The 12,799-nt window shown below is 37.9% G+C and overlaps 1 protein-coding gene across 1 annotated transcript; it reads right to left on the bottom strand.

Moving 5' to 3' along the window:
- Positions 1-212: 212 nt before the first annotated feature.
- LOC125481955 (lipopolysaccharide-responsive and beige-like anchor protein) lies at positions 213-8,637 on the bottom strand (the record flags this gene model as incomplete). Its single annotated transcript, XM_048593908.1, has 3 exons — positions 213-381; positions 4,810-4,962; positions 8,529-8,637. Coding segments are annotated over 3 exons (431 nt in total), but the record flags the coding sequence as incomplete, so codon positions are not given.
- Between the last annotated feature and the right edge of the window lie 4,162 nt (positions 8,638-12,799).

The raw sequence follows: 12,799 nt of genomic DNA, 5'->3' as shown, positions 1-12,799 counted from the left end.
AAATATTTGCCACAACTCCTAAATAAAATTTGTTTCTTTTTATAGTGCTTTAAGTTTCTGGTTGTACCCGTTCTGAAGTGACTTCACGTATCAGCAACTTCTGCGATGCTGAATCAGATAAAAATGGTTGCCTCAGATGCAATATATTTCACTATTTATGAGCTACAACTGGAGTATGCAAAACAAAATAAGCAAGTTCAAGTTTGGCTTACCCAGGCCTTTGGGAACAACTCCACTGCGATCCTGAGGATTCACTACCCAATAATAGTATTTAAGGGTGTGCATTATCTGCAACACAGTACCAACCCGTCTTACTGCATTGTAAATGGTGGCTGTACTGATAAACTCAGTGGACAAGTAGGTGTAGAGCTGCAACTGAACCTGGATTGAAGTAAAGAGGAAGAAAAAAAGAAATCACCAGATTTGTACCAATATCCAACAATTAAAATTCTACAATCAAGATCCGAGTAACTGAGTGTTCAGTTGCAAATCAGGAACAAATCTTTTTTGTATTGCAAATCCTTTCAATTAATGTTTTAGAGTTGAAATACCCACAAGGAGTTCACAATGACAAAGACAGTCCCCAGTTCAGGGAAAAATGAGTTTCCAAAGACTGCTGAACTACAAACATCTCTTACTTAGGTCTGGTTTATAAAACTTAAGAAAAAATGTCATCACTGCCATATTTGGACCATGAATTTCTCTTCTCAAAACAGTAACCCACTGAAGGTTATTCTTGTGTAATCTGGGAACTGCTCAGTTCCAACCATTCACTGGCCTCTAATATTTTGATTATCGAAACATTCAAGTCTGCAATTCAGGTTGTCAACACCAATGTTTAGCCAACTTCATCATCATGCATTTAATACTCCATTACAATAAAGCAGGTCAGACAGAAAATTGCAGAATATTTAAACTTAGATTCCAGAAGCTGTTGTCAGAGATGTTCTTGACACAGATGACACATGGTCCTGTTCAGTTGTTGCAGACCAAATGAACTGAAATCAACTGAATGGTATGAACTTGGTTTTCTTGCCTACTAGTGACACACTAAAATTGCCAGAAAACATTCAGACTAGTGTATTCAAGAGCAAATGTATTTTTTATAATGTGTTGATGTGTCAAACAACATCTATGGCTCTCAAAATTCAATTCCACATGTGCATCAAGTCTTGGTTCTCTCAGACGTGAAGTGGTGCTTGCATTTTTGTTTGAAAAAATAAATATTTTAACTTATTTTCTGTCTTCTTTTGTTTCTCTCATAATCCCATCTTTCTTTCTCATTCTTTAGATTGCTCTTTACATTGTTTAAATGGAATCTATGCTCTAGACATTTTTCATTTTTTTGTAGATGCCACAAATGACACATAGACAACATCACACTAGATCAGAGTACAGTACAGCTGTACTCAAAAGAAAGAAAGATTGGGGTCAGCTGTCAACGGGACACAAAATCAGGGATATGATTCTTGATCAAAGGTATATTTGTTGGCAAGATCAAAGTGCTATCGCCTAATTGTAATAAGTTATCAGATGCAAGTTGTGAGGTAAGAAATGTAAAAATTAGCAATAGTGGAAAAATTACAAAATAGGTGAACAAAATGTATCAAGAGAATATTAATAGTTCTCACAATACCCAAGGTTAAAAAGCTTTTACTTAAAGTAAAGGGCTGAAATGACAATGATCAGTGTGCAGATTCTATCGTCAAAGGGGTAAACAAACAGCTATCACCATGTTTTTGCCTATAACAAGTCCTTGATCTCACTTTGAGTTATCAGAAAGAGACAATTTCTTCAGTGGAAGTAAAAGTTTATCAATTGCAGCAAGGGTTTCCATTAGGATGGTTGTTCCTGTTGGACAATTTAGTGTATCAGTTCAAAAGTTGAAAGATCTGAGAACATGTCCTGTCAGTTTTCCTATTCAGAGAAAGTTGTGCACCTAAAAATTCTAAAGAAACAGAAAGTAGTAACTGGAATTTTACACTCAATCTTTTGACAAAATCAGACAGCAGTAGTTTTCATCTTGATAACATGTTCCCTCATGGCTCAGCTCGATGATTCAGTCCTTAACCCATTGTTGAATTAGTAGTTCATATCCATAATGACAAGAAAGACATCACAAATACCCTTGTGCCCAAGTTAGATAGAGGAAAGAAAATCAGGTTATGTGCTCCTTCAGCACTTCCGAAAGGAGTAACTAGACAACGATGCCTTGTGTGTGTTTAGTGAAGAGGATATTATGAGCAGAATAGCCTGCTCTTGCTGAGTTATGGTTAACAACTAGGAAATTAGCTTGTTTCAGAGGCTACCCATAAACTGTTCAGCAGCAAAAGATCAATGCCTAAGAAAATTAGGACTTTAAACATAGGAGCAGAAACGATCTATATTTTCCCTCAAGCTGTTCTGACATCCTGTATGATCATGACTAATGTTGATCTTGACTTCACTTTCCCAGCAGATTCCAATATCCCTGCATTCCCTTCGAATCCAAATCTACTTGCCTCAGTCTCAAATATACCCAACATGTGAGCTCTTATCACATTCCAGGATGCAGAATTCCAGAGATTTACAGCATACCAATCAACAAATTTCTATATATCTCATTCCCAACAGCCAAACCCTGATCTCAACCTGTAGCTCTACTGTTTTTAACCTGGGGAATTAGCTTATTAGAATACATACTGATATACCAAGAACTTTGTATTTCAGTAACAATACCACTCATTCTTCAAAATCCACAGAAGTACTGACCTACTGTACTCAGTTCCTCACCATAAAGCAACTCTCATCCTGTAGGAATCAATCCTGGTTGCACACCTCTCAAAGAAAGTGTAAACTGAAATAACTCCAGAGAGGCTGGTATCCCATCACCAAGTCACCCTTTACTTATATGTGGAAAGTCCTTGACAGTGATCCAGCTCCCTCCGAGCCAGTTCTCAGACAGAGCAGGATGTCTGACACTCCTGTTCTTATCTGTCAGCCAGGGCTCCCTGAATGAACCAGACTGACAGTCCCAATCAGGGAACTTATATCCTATGAGTTCCACCTGACTGACCTCGTTACAATCACTACATAACCCACTTTAGGTTCTGAGATCTAAATTATTCACAGCACTCAGTGTGGTTTTACACTAAAGCTCTGCATACAACTGCAGTAAGGCTCCTTTACCTTTATAATCCAATGCTTTGCATGCCACTTGCCTTCCTTTACGCCTGCTGTAACGTGTTTCATTTACAAGGACACCCAAATCTTTCTAGAATCAAAATTTAACAGTTTATTGCTCAAAAAAGGCATTTTGAAGCTTTTCACCTTACATTCATAAGGGCATTCACAAGAATATCAATGTAACTTAAACTGTATGAGATGAGAGTGTTGATTGTTGGCAACAGAATTCTTATTGGTACAGGCATTGCCATGCAGAATGCACCAGTTAGCTGATGGCTGTCAGTTAATTGCTAAGCTTTAATTTAAACCAAGTGGTTTGATTCTGATTGGTTTACCCTAAGAAAAGAACCGGAGAATGTGACATTGCCTATTTGTTAGATTGTCAATCCATCATCACTCTCTTCTCACATTGTATAAAATGTTATTGCCCTTTGCACTGGTATTCTTGCCAATGTCCTGATGAGCATAAGGTGAAAAGCTTCAATAGATGCATTTTTTGCAACAACAAAAATTTTATGCTACGAAATGACTATTCAATAGCTTCTCTTGCAACTTCTGAAATGAATAACATCATTCCATATTATATCCCAACTCCACCCTCTGGCCCATTCTTAATCTGCCCATGCCCCTTCTCAGACCTTGTGTTCTCACAACTTACTTCCCCACCTAGTTTTGATCTTCCAGCAATTTTAGATACACTGAACATAGAGTACAGATAGCTAAGGCCTCATTCCATATAAAATTGTAACCTTCCAATTCACTGGGACATTTCCAGAACCCAATAAATTTTAGATAATTGTAAATAATGCATTCATTATATCTGTGGCTCTTTTGGAAAACCATGCTAATGGTCATCAAGGTAAAGAGATTTGTTGGCTTTTAGTTGCCTTTATTTCTCTACTTCCTAACCTTTATTCATAGTTAGCAATCAAGTTCAGTCATTAGCTTTTTGGTTTTCTACTATTTATGCTTTGTATTGTCTTCTACTACTTAGACATGAAGAGATATTTCAAACTGATATTTGGAAATGCCTTCCAAATGCCAGTTACTTTCGAGCACATCCAGTGACCTAAGTAGGACAAGTCAAGGGTATGGTGGCAGAGGCACAAGCAGGAAGTTAGAGTTAAGGACATAGTCAGGTCAACCACGATCTTCTTGAATGGTGGAGCAGGCATATGAAGCAGAATAGCCTCAACCTGCTCCAATTTCTATAGTATTATATAAGGTATTGCCCCATAGCCGAACTCCCTTGTCAACTAAAAATGTACCCAATTCAGCAGAGTTTAAAAGCCCAGTTTTCATTTAGTAATGTACTCAATTTAAATTATTATGTACAGTTTAATTTGATTCATTTAGCCAAAATACCAAATGAATCCAGTTCAAATCAAAGACAGAAATTCGAGATTATTTCTGCTACAAACCTGTGGAAGAGGAAGCTGTAACAATTTTAATCCAACCTTGATTTCTCAGATTATAAGCATAGTTAAAATAAAAAAAAACTATTTGCTCTCAACATTTTGAAGCAAATGGATGCATTTGTAAATCATATTCAGCTACACTTCATGTTAAATCTTTGCAGCAGTATATTTGAAATATTTTTAAATTCAAATAGGTTTTCATTCTAAAAATTGAAAAGGTACTCACCTTGGCTGGAGCATGGATCCATACAGCAGGATTCAGAAGAATATGATCACATAATTGTTTCAGTAGAGGGCCTCCATTCTGTAAGTTACTCAGATATTTGGCAAATGCCAAACACAGTTCCAAAACAGCTCCAGTAATATGAACTTTGGAAGACTACAAGAAAAACATGGATTTCAGTTATTAAGCATATTAAAATAATTTAAATAGTGATACATCTGAAAGCATTTGCATTTGGAGTACATCAATTCATTTGAAATTTTTATTCAGTAACCAAAACAATAAGTTAGGTTTTAACTTAAGAAATGAAAAAAATTACTGCTTTCACAGTGGTTGTTTTTTCTTGAGTACAAAAACTACAGTAATTTCTGTAAATGAATGCAATACAGAAGCATTAATTGCTACTTTTAGAAGAGTTACAAATGCTTCAGAAGATGTAGCACAAAAAGCCATGTAAAACCTGTATTTAAACCACAAACATCTTGAAATAATGCACTGTTGCTCATTTTTGAAACAATCTCAGTCATCCAAAGCATTAAAAGGTAACATATAAATTTGTGCAGTATATATTTTATGGATTAAAATTTTAGATTTACAAAATTACATTATCAAAATTATCATTATTTAGAAACATGCCCAGTATAATGCAATGTTTGATCACAAATCAATCAAAATAAATAAATCACAACTAAACAGAACTAGTCTGGCAGTTGACAGAAGGCAGTGCTATCCAATTTATCCAATTGATTCTAAATTCAGATAGGCACAATTGCTGACCACACAAGACTACTGACAAAGGTGTTGACACATGTTTATATCCTCTAGATTGTGCCAGATGTTGAATGCACTTCAATTTTTATCCAGACCACTAGGTGGAGCATTCCTCCAAGCAAACAGTTACAGCTCGATTATGCCTACATGGTTTATAGTAGATAAACTGAGGGCGTGAGCACAGAATGAGTCAATGACGGAGCATTGAAATATTAGTGCTAACTTTGGAATTTTGCGCAGGTGTAAATACATTGCAGCGGGAATTGGTGCTGCTTTTCATAGGTAATAAAGAGACAGATAAGTAAGTGATAATTGTGTGTTAAGATTTTTTCCCTCTAATGTGGCAGTAAGCTTAATCTAGTACTAGAAAGATTATGTATTACATTAAATTTTTGGTTAATTAGTTAAACTACTTAATATAACTACAGAGAACTATTGGATTTTTGACTGGGATGGGGGTGCCGGGGTGGAATTTAAAGATGAAAACGGGCATTGAGTAATTTCTGATTCCATGCAAATAAAACAAATTTCAGCACAACATTGACGATAATCATCTATACATTTCATTATACAATACTACAACAGTAATGAGTATCTACTTCTGTGAAGCCTGCATTTTTAACATTTATTAATAATTCATATTTAGCATCTTATGTGTCCTTTGTTTAGATAAAGTTTATGATGTGTACACTGATCTGCATGTTAAGCGTTTGAACCAAACTGCAGAGACTTTAGCAGAAACTCAATATGATACTGGTGTGAAATCCAATGAGATTGCTGTATTGTTGGAAGCAAGAGCTTTCAGAGCAGACAGAAAACTGAATTAGCATCTGCTCTCTTGGATACAGATAAAAGATTCTATTGCACATTTCAAAGAGGACTAGAGATCACCTGATTCTTACAGACTAGGAACAGAAGTTGGACAGTCTGCTGTCATTCAATAAGATTATGAGTGATCCGTTTGTTCTGAATTCCACATTCCTAGCGACCTGTCAGAACCTTTGATCCCCTTGCCTAACAACAATGTTATTACCAGCAGATTAAAAATATTAATGACCCTGTCTCCATCACCTTTTGAAGCAAACAGTTCCAAATACACAACCCTCAGAAAATATTTCACCCCATCTCTTTCAGAAAAAGCGAAACCTCCAATTTTAAAAGTGTGCCCTAATTCTGGACTCACCCCATAAGAGGAAACATCCTTTCCATGTCCACCTTGTCAAAACCATTCAGAATCCTATAAATTCAATTAAATCACCCTCACTCCTCTAAACTCCAGTCACAACAAGACCAGCCTCTTCAGTATTTCCTCATAGGACAGCCCACTTAATCCAAGTATCATTCTAGCAGACCACTTCTAAACGTACTTCAAAAACTTACTCCATCCTTCCATAAATAAGATGATCAGAATTGTGCACAGTATCCGAGATGTAGTCTCAGCAATGCCCTATATAGCTGAATTATAGGATCCTTACTTTTATGATCAATTTGTCTCATAGTAGGAGAGCTTCCCATCAACCGTCTTAATCACTTTTTGCGAGTCGTGCACGAGAATACCTAGATCTTTCTACAACTTGGAATTCTGCAGTCATTTTCCACTTAAATAATATCCCTTTTGTATTCTTCCTGCCAAAATCAACAACTTCACATTTTCCCATACCATAGACCATTTGCCAGATCTTTACCCACCCACTTAACCTATGTTGATTTGGCCCCTTATGTCATCTTCACAACATGCATTTCAAAATATCTTTGTATGATCAGCAAATTTAGCTATTGTCATCGACATCGTTGATACAAATTGTAAAACATTGAGAGCCCTGCGGGATCCCAGTCAGCACATCCTGTCAATCTGTAAAAAGACATTCATGCCAACTCTGCTTCCTACCAACCAGCTAATCATCGAACCATGCTAGCAATTTAACCATTACACCACTAGCTCCTTTGTGCAATAAGCTTTTATGCGGCATCTCGTCAAATGCCTTCTAGAAATCCAAGTACAGTGCCTCAATGGGCTTCCCTTTATCCACAGCACACATTACTCTTTCAAAGAACTCAAATAAATTGGTTGAACACTATTTTCCTTTCACAAAACCATGCAAAGTCTTTGATTACCTTGTATTTTTCCAGGTGTCCAGTTTTCACATCCCTGACATTCAATTCTAAACTTTCCCCACAGCAGACATCAAGCTTACTCACCCACAGCTTCCTGCCTCACTCCCTTCTTGAATAAAGGGATTATTACTTGTTACTTTCCACTCTGATAGAACCTTTTCTGAATCCACTGAATTTCAGAAAATTACCAATTAATCTACTACCTCATCAGTCAATTATCTGGTCAATTATCTCCTTCTGTTTTTGAGACACTGCTGTCCACAAATTTGCTGCTGCCTGCTTACATTAAAACAATGATGAAAATTCAGAAGTAATTCACTGACAATAAAACACTCAGGGATGTAATTAGAATGTGAATGGTCTACAAAAATACAAGTTTCTTCCTTATTTACACAGGCAAGAGAAAAGTCGAAGAAGCTCATCATTTAACTCACTATACTCATTATTAGAAAATAGTTGAGCATTAGAGAGCCAAGTTTTGAAAGTTACAGATTTAATTTGACCTTTATTCAATTCATCAAATCTTCCTGCTGTCAATAAAGAAATAAGAGAACTTGGATCACCCATATTGTACATTGCTTTTCACCTTAAAAAAAGTTACCCTGCACTTTAAATGGGGAGAATATGCAAAACACTTTCAAAGTTAGACTTCAAAAAGAACAACACTTCGTCTGTTTTCTAAAAATAGTTCTCGCCTGTTCAGTTGGACAATGTACTCAAGATTCAATGCTTTGAGAAGCATACTGTTAAATTCTTTTGTGGTTAATAGGATTAAATCAGTTGTCACGCCTTATTTAAAACCATACACATAATGAATAGGTTGTTGCAATATTTACCTTTTCAAGGCTATACCCAATGACAAGAAAGCCTTTAGAAGAAAGCATTTGCTCTTGCATGGCCACAGAGTTCTTCAGTAATTCCATTATAAAAGCCAACAATGTGGAGCTGAAATAAGAAGTCAGAAAAAGGAGATGAAGTCATTAACATTCCAAATATGCTTGAACCAGGAGAAATTCAGAGTGCAAATTATTTTGGTACTTACAACCTATGTTAGCTCATTTTAAGTAGAACAACAAACCATCTAGACCAAGTGTATTGTAGGAATACACTGTCACATGCAACCAAAGGAAATTCTTGGAGCAGGTGAGCATTCTTTACTCAAGTATAGCAGAGAGGATGAACTTAAGAAAAGTAATGTAACAGAGACAGAGCAGAAAAACAAATTTATGGGGAAACAATACAAGCATTAATAATCGCAGATTAGGAGCTTGAAGGGAAATAGTGAGAAATGATAGCAGATAAAAGCAGAAGAACTAGCAGCAGAGGATCAGTGACAGTGAAGAATGTGAGCTTCGGGTGATTGAGTTTGGAAATCGGAGAAGAAATTCAAAACTGATACCTACTGCATGGAGTGAACAGACTGATGGCTAACAAGGATAGGTTCATTTCTTTCATCAAAATCTTCATGTTTTACTGTTCACAGTCACTAGGTGATAGTTTCTATTGATTTTAGAGTAGATTTGTAGCTCAGGTTGTGGATGTTGTGGTTGGTTGGCTCGCTGAGCTGGTTTGTTGTTTTTCCGCAGACGTTTCATTACCCTGCTGGGTAACATCAGTGCAGCCTTCAATGAAGCACTGTTGTGTCTTCCTGCCTGTTATTTGAATTCTGGAGTCCGTTGAACTGATTACCTCACTTCTGGTTTTCCTTCACAGTGGAGTGTATATGGGGTCAAGTTCTATGTGTTTGGTGATAGCTTTCTTCATGGAGTACCAAGCTTCTAGGAATTCCCATGCTTGTCTCTGCTTTGCTTGTCCCAGTCGAATTGGTGGTTCTCCTTATCCATGTGGATAGAGATGAGTGAGTATTCCACTGCGAAGGAAAACCGGAAGTGAGGTAATGCAGCTCAACGGACTCCAGAGTTCAAATAACAGGCAGGAAAACAGAACAGCGCTTCATCGGAGGCTGCACTGATGATGTTACCCAGCAGGGTAATGAAATGTCTGCGGAAAAACAACGAACCAGCTCGGTGGGCCAACCAACCACAACAGTTTCTATTCAGTTTTAAATTCATACTTATAATTTCCAGTGACTTCAGTTAGCTGCTTACTATTTTGGTATCTCCGTTTTGTAGAGGTTAGTCTCTTAGAATTTGTAGATTATAGGTGCTTCAGTGTCTTAGACATCTTCAACTTCGCAATTGTATGAGTTTAGCGTCAAATGTTTTGCTGATCAGAGTTTCGGTAATTTTGAAGACAGTGAACTGACTATCATAGATGGCTAGCTGAGATCTGTTGCTTGAATATTCTACTGTACATGGAATTTCCAGAATACTTGATGTGCCCTCGATAATCATATATGCAGGAAGTGCTGCCAAATGCTTTAGCTCCAGGTCAAAGCTTCAAAGTTCAAACAGTCAATTCCCCAAGCTAGTGGCATACTGTACTCAATTTTCAGTTCTAAACACAAGAATGCAGTAAAAAGTATCAAACTACTAGCACCAACAAGGTTTGACTATGCACAAGGGAAAATCTTGCGTGGAAATGCAACAGTCACAGAAGATTTGAGAGTCAGGCATGTTAAGAGGTATTTCTGTAAAAACGAACATAATTCCTAGTGCTAAAATAAAGATTATAACAAGATTGCACAGAACACTCTGTAAGGAAAATGTGAATGGCCAGAAGTCGGGACTTTATTTGAACTAATGATACAAGAAGAAAAATATCAAATCCATCAGGTGGAGTTTCACAAGCTAGGTAAAATTAAAATCAGAACTTTAAAGTTGTAATCTCAGGATTACTCCCAGTTCAACGTGCCAGGAAGCACAGAAAATCCCTACCCTTAGCACTATGTGTACCCAATCTACAGAATGGTAAGTTAAGTCATCCCCCAAAATTGCCACTGTATTTTTATTGCTGGTGAAATTTGCTGAAATTTGATCCTACATCACCTTCTTACTATAGGTCTATTTTAAGAAAATGTTACAGCTCTGCCTTGAATCATATTCAGGTGAATGAAGTAGAGCAAGTGGACAACATTGCAGTAGAAAACCACTCCATTAAATGAGCACAACATAATTTGGGTTGAAGTAATTATGGAGACCATGGAGAAGTAAAAAGTTCTACTGGGGAAGAATTAATTTCATTAATTTAGCAAAGGACCTTAGGTAAAGATTAAATGTAAAGTTGCCACAGTCCTACTGCACCACAGGAATGCTCTCTTATTAGAGACAGACAACTCATTATGGATTAACCTGAGGGTCACCACACCTCAGACAAGGGAGAGGTTGAGTCCTTCCATAAAAGGACCCAACACTGGTAGATTAGAAAAACAAATCCAGAGTAAAACAAGAATAAACAGTTACAGGCCCTCAAAGCCTTTCAAGGGTAAAGGCTCAGTACACAGAGCTTGTGCACCCTGGATAACGACAAAAAGGGTAAAGGAAAATAATAAAGAGAAGGCTTTTGATAAATATTAGGAGCAAGATTCATTAAATAACATAACTTATGAAAATTACAAGGAATTTTTTTTCAAAAATGAGATGAATGGAGGTTATCAGAAACAATCAATGAGCAGCAGTAAATTAAACCCCAAAACATTTTATGAGGGAAAACTTCATGTATAAGCAAGAGGTAGATGGCAGAAGTATTAACCGAGTACATGGGAACATAACAGTATAGAATCATCATAGAATCCCTAGTGTGGAAACAGGCCCCTCGGCCCAACAAGTCCACACCGAACCTTAGGGCATCCCACCCAGACTCATCCCCCTATAAACCCACCTAATCTACACATCCCTGAACACAATGCACAATTTAGCATGGCCAATCCACCTAGCCTGCACATCTTTGGACATCTATAGGATCAAAGAAAAACAAAATCAACTTCTACTTTAAATATACATGAAGATTAAGCTTTCAGCAAGCAAAAAAATTCTCACCTGTGTCAGAAATGACATCTCCCTTATTTTAAAAATTTCCCCCTGCTTTTAGACTCCCCAACCAGGAGAAACATCTTACCTTTATCTAGCCTTTATCTAGTTTCGAAAGATTATTAATAAAAGTGGTGTACTTTTGGCATAGTGGTACTAATCGCTGTACTGTTAATCCAGAGACCCAGATAAATGTTCTGAGGACCTGGGTACAAATCCTGTCGCAGCAGATGGAGGAATTTGAATTCAGAAAAACAAATCTGGAATTAAGGGTCTAATGTTGACCGTGAATCAATTGCCAATTGTTGGAAAAACCCATCTGGTTCACTAATGTCCTTTAGGGAAGGAAACTGCCATTCTTACCTGGTCTGGCCTACATGTGACTGCAGACCCACAGCAATATGGTTGACTCTTAACCGCCCTCTGGGCAATTAGGGATGGGCAATAAATACTGCCTAGCCAGCAACACCCTCATCCCGTGAATCAATAAAGGTAAAGGTTTAGCATTACTTAAAGCGGCTAAGTTACATACAATCACGAAATATGTTACAAACCTCTTGGGAACGTGCACTGATTGTCAAGCCCCAGTACTCCTGGAGTCACTACAAAAGGTACTGAGTTAATCAAAGTGTGCAAAATCCCCAATTTACCTGCCTAATAATCGAGTTGGCAGAAAACACTGATGTTGCTGTACTTACCAAAAAAAGAGAGAGAGGGGGAGGAGGGGCTGGAAGACAGGATGTGGGGGGGAGAGGGGAAGACAGTGGGGGGGGGGGGGGGGGGGAAGAAAGGGGGGGGGGGGGGGGGGGGGGCGAGGGGGGGGGGGGCAGGGGGGGCAAAATAAAGAGCACGAGATAGAGGGAGAGTGAAATAAAGAGCGCGAGAGAGAGAGCGCGAAATAAAGAGCGCGAGAGAGAGAGAGAGAGAAAGAAATAAAGAGCGCGAGAGAGAGACAGCGAAATAAAGAGCGCGAGAGAGAGCGCGAAATAAAGAGGGCGAGAGAGAGCGCAAGCGAGAGCGCGTGCGGGCGACAGAGACAGACCAAGTGACAGACAGCGAAATAAAAAGAGAGCGAGAGAGAGAGAGCGAGCGAGCGACAGCGAAATAAAGAGAGCAACAGAGAGGGAGAGTGAAATAAAGACAGCGAGCGAGAGAGAGAGCGAAAGAGCAACAGTGAA

The sequence above is a fragment of the Rhincodon typus genome, unplaced genomic scaffold (genome assembly GCF_021869965.1).
Source record: "Rhincodon typus isolate 14 unplaced genomic scaffold, sRhiTyp1.1 hic_rhity00004518, whole genome shotgun sequence".
In the NCBI taxonomy this organism is placed as follows: Eukaryota; Metazoa; Chordata; class Chondrichthyes; order Orectolobiformes; family Rhincodontidae; genus Rhincodon; species Rhincodon typus.
The sequence above is the reverse complement of the archived record's forward strand: the minus strand, read 5'-3'. Positions and strand labels throughout refer to the sequence as shown.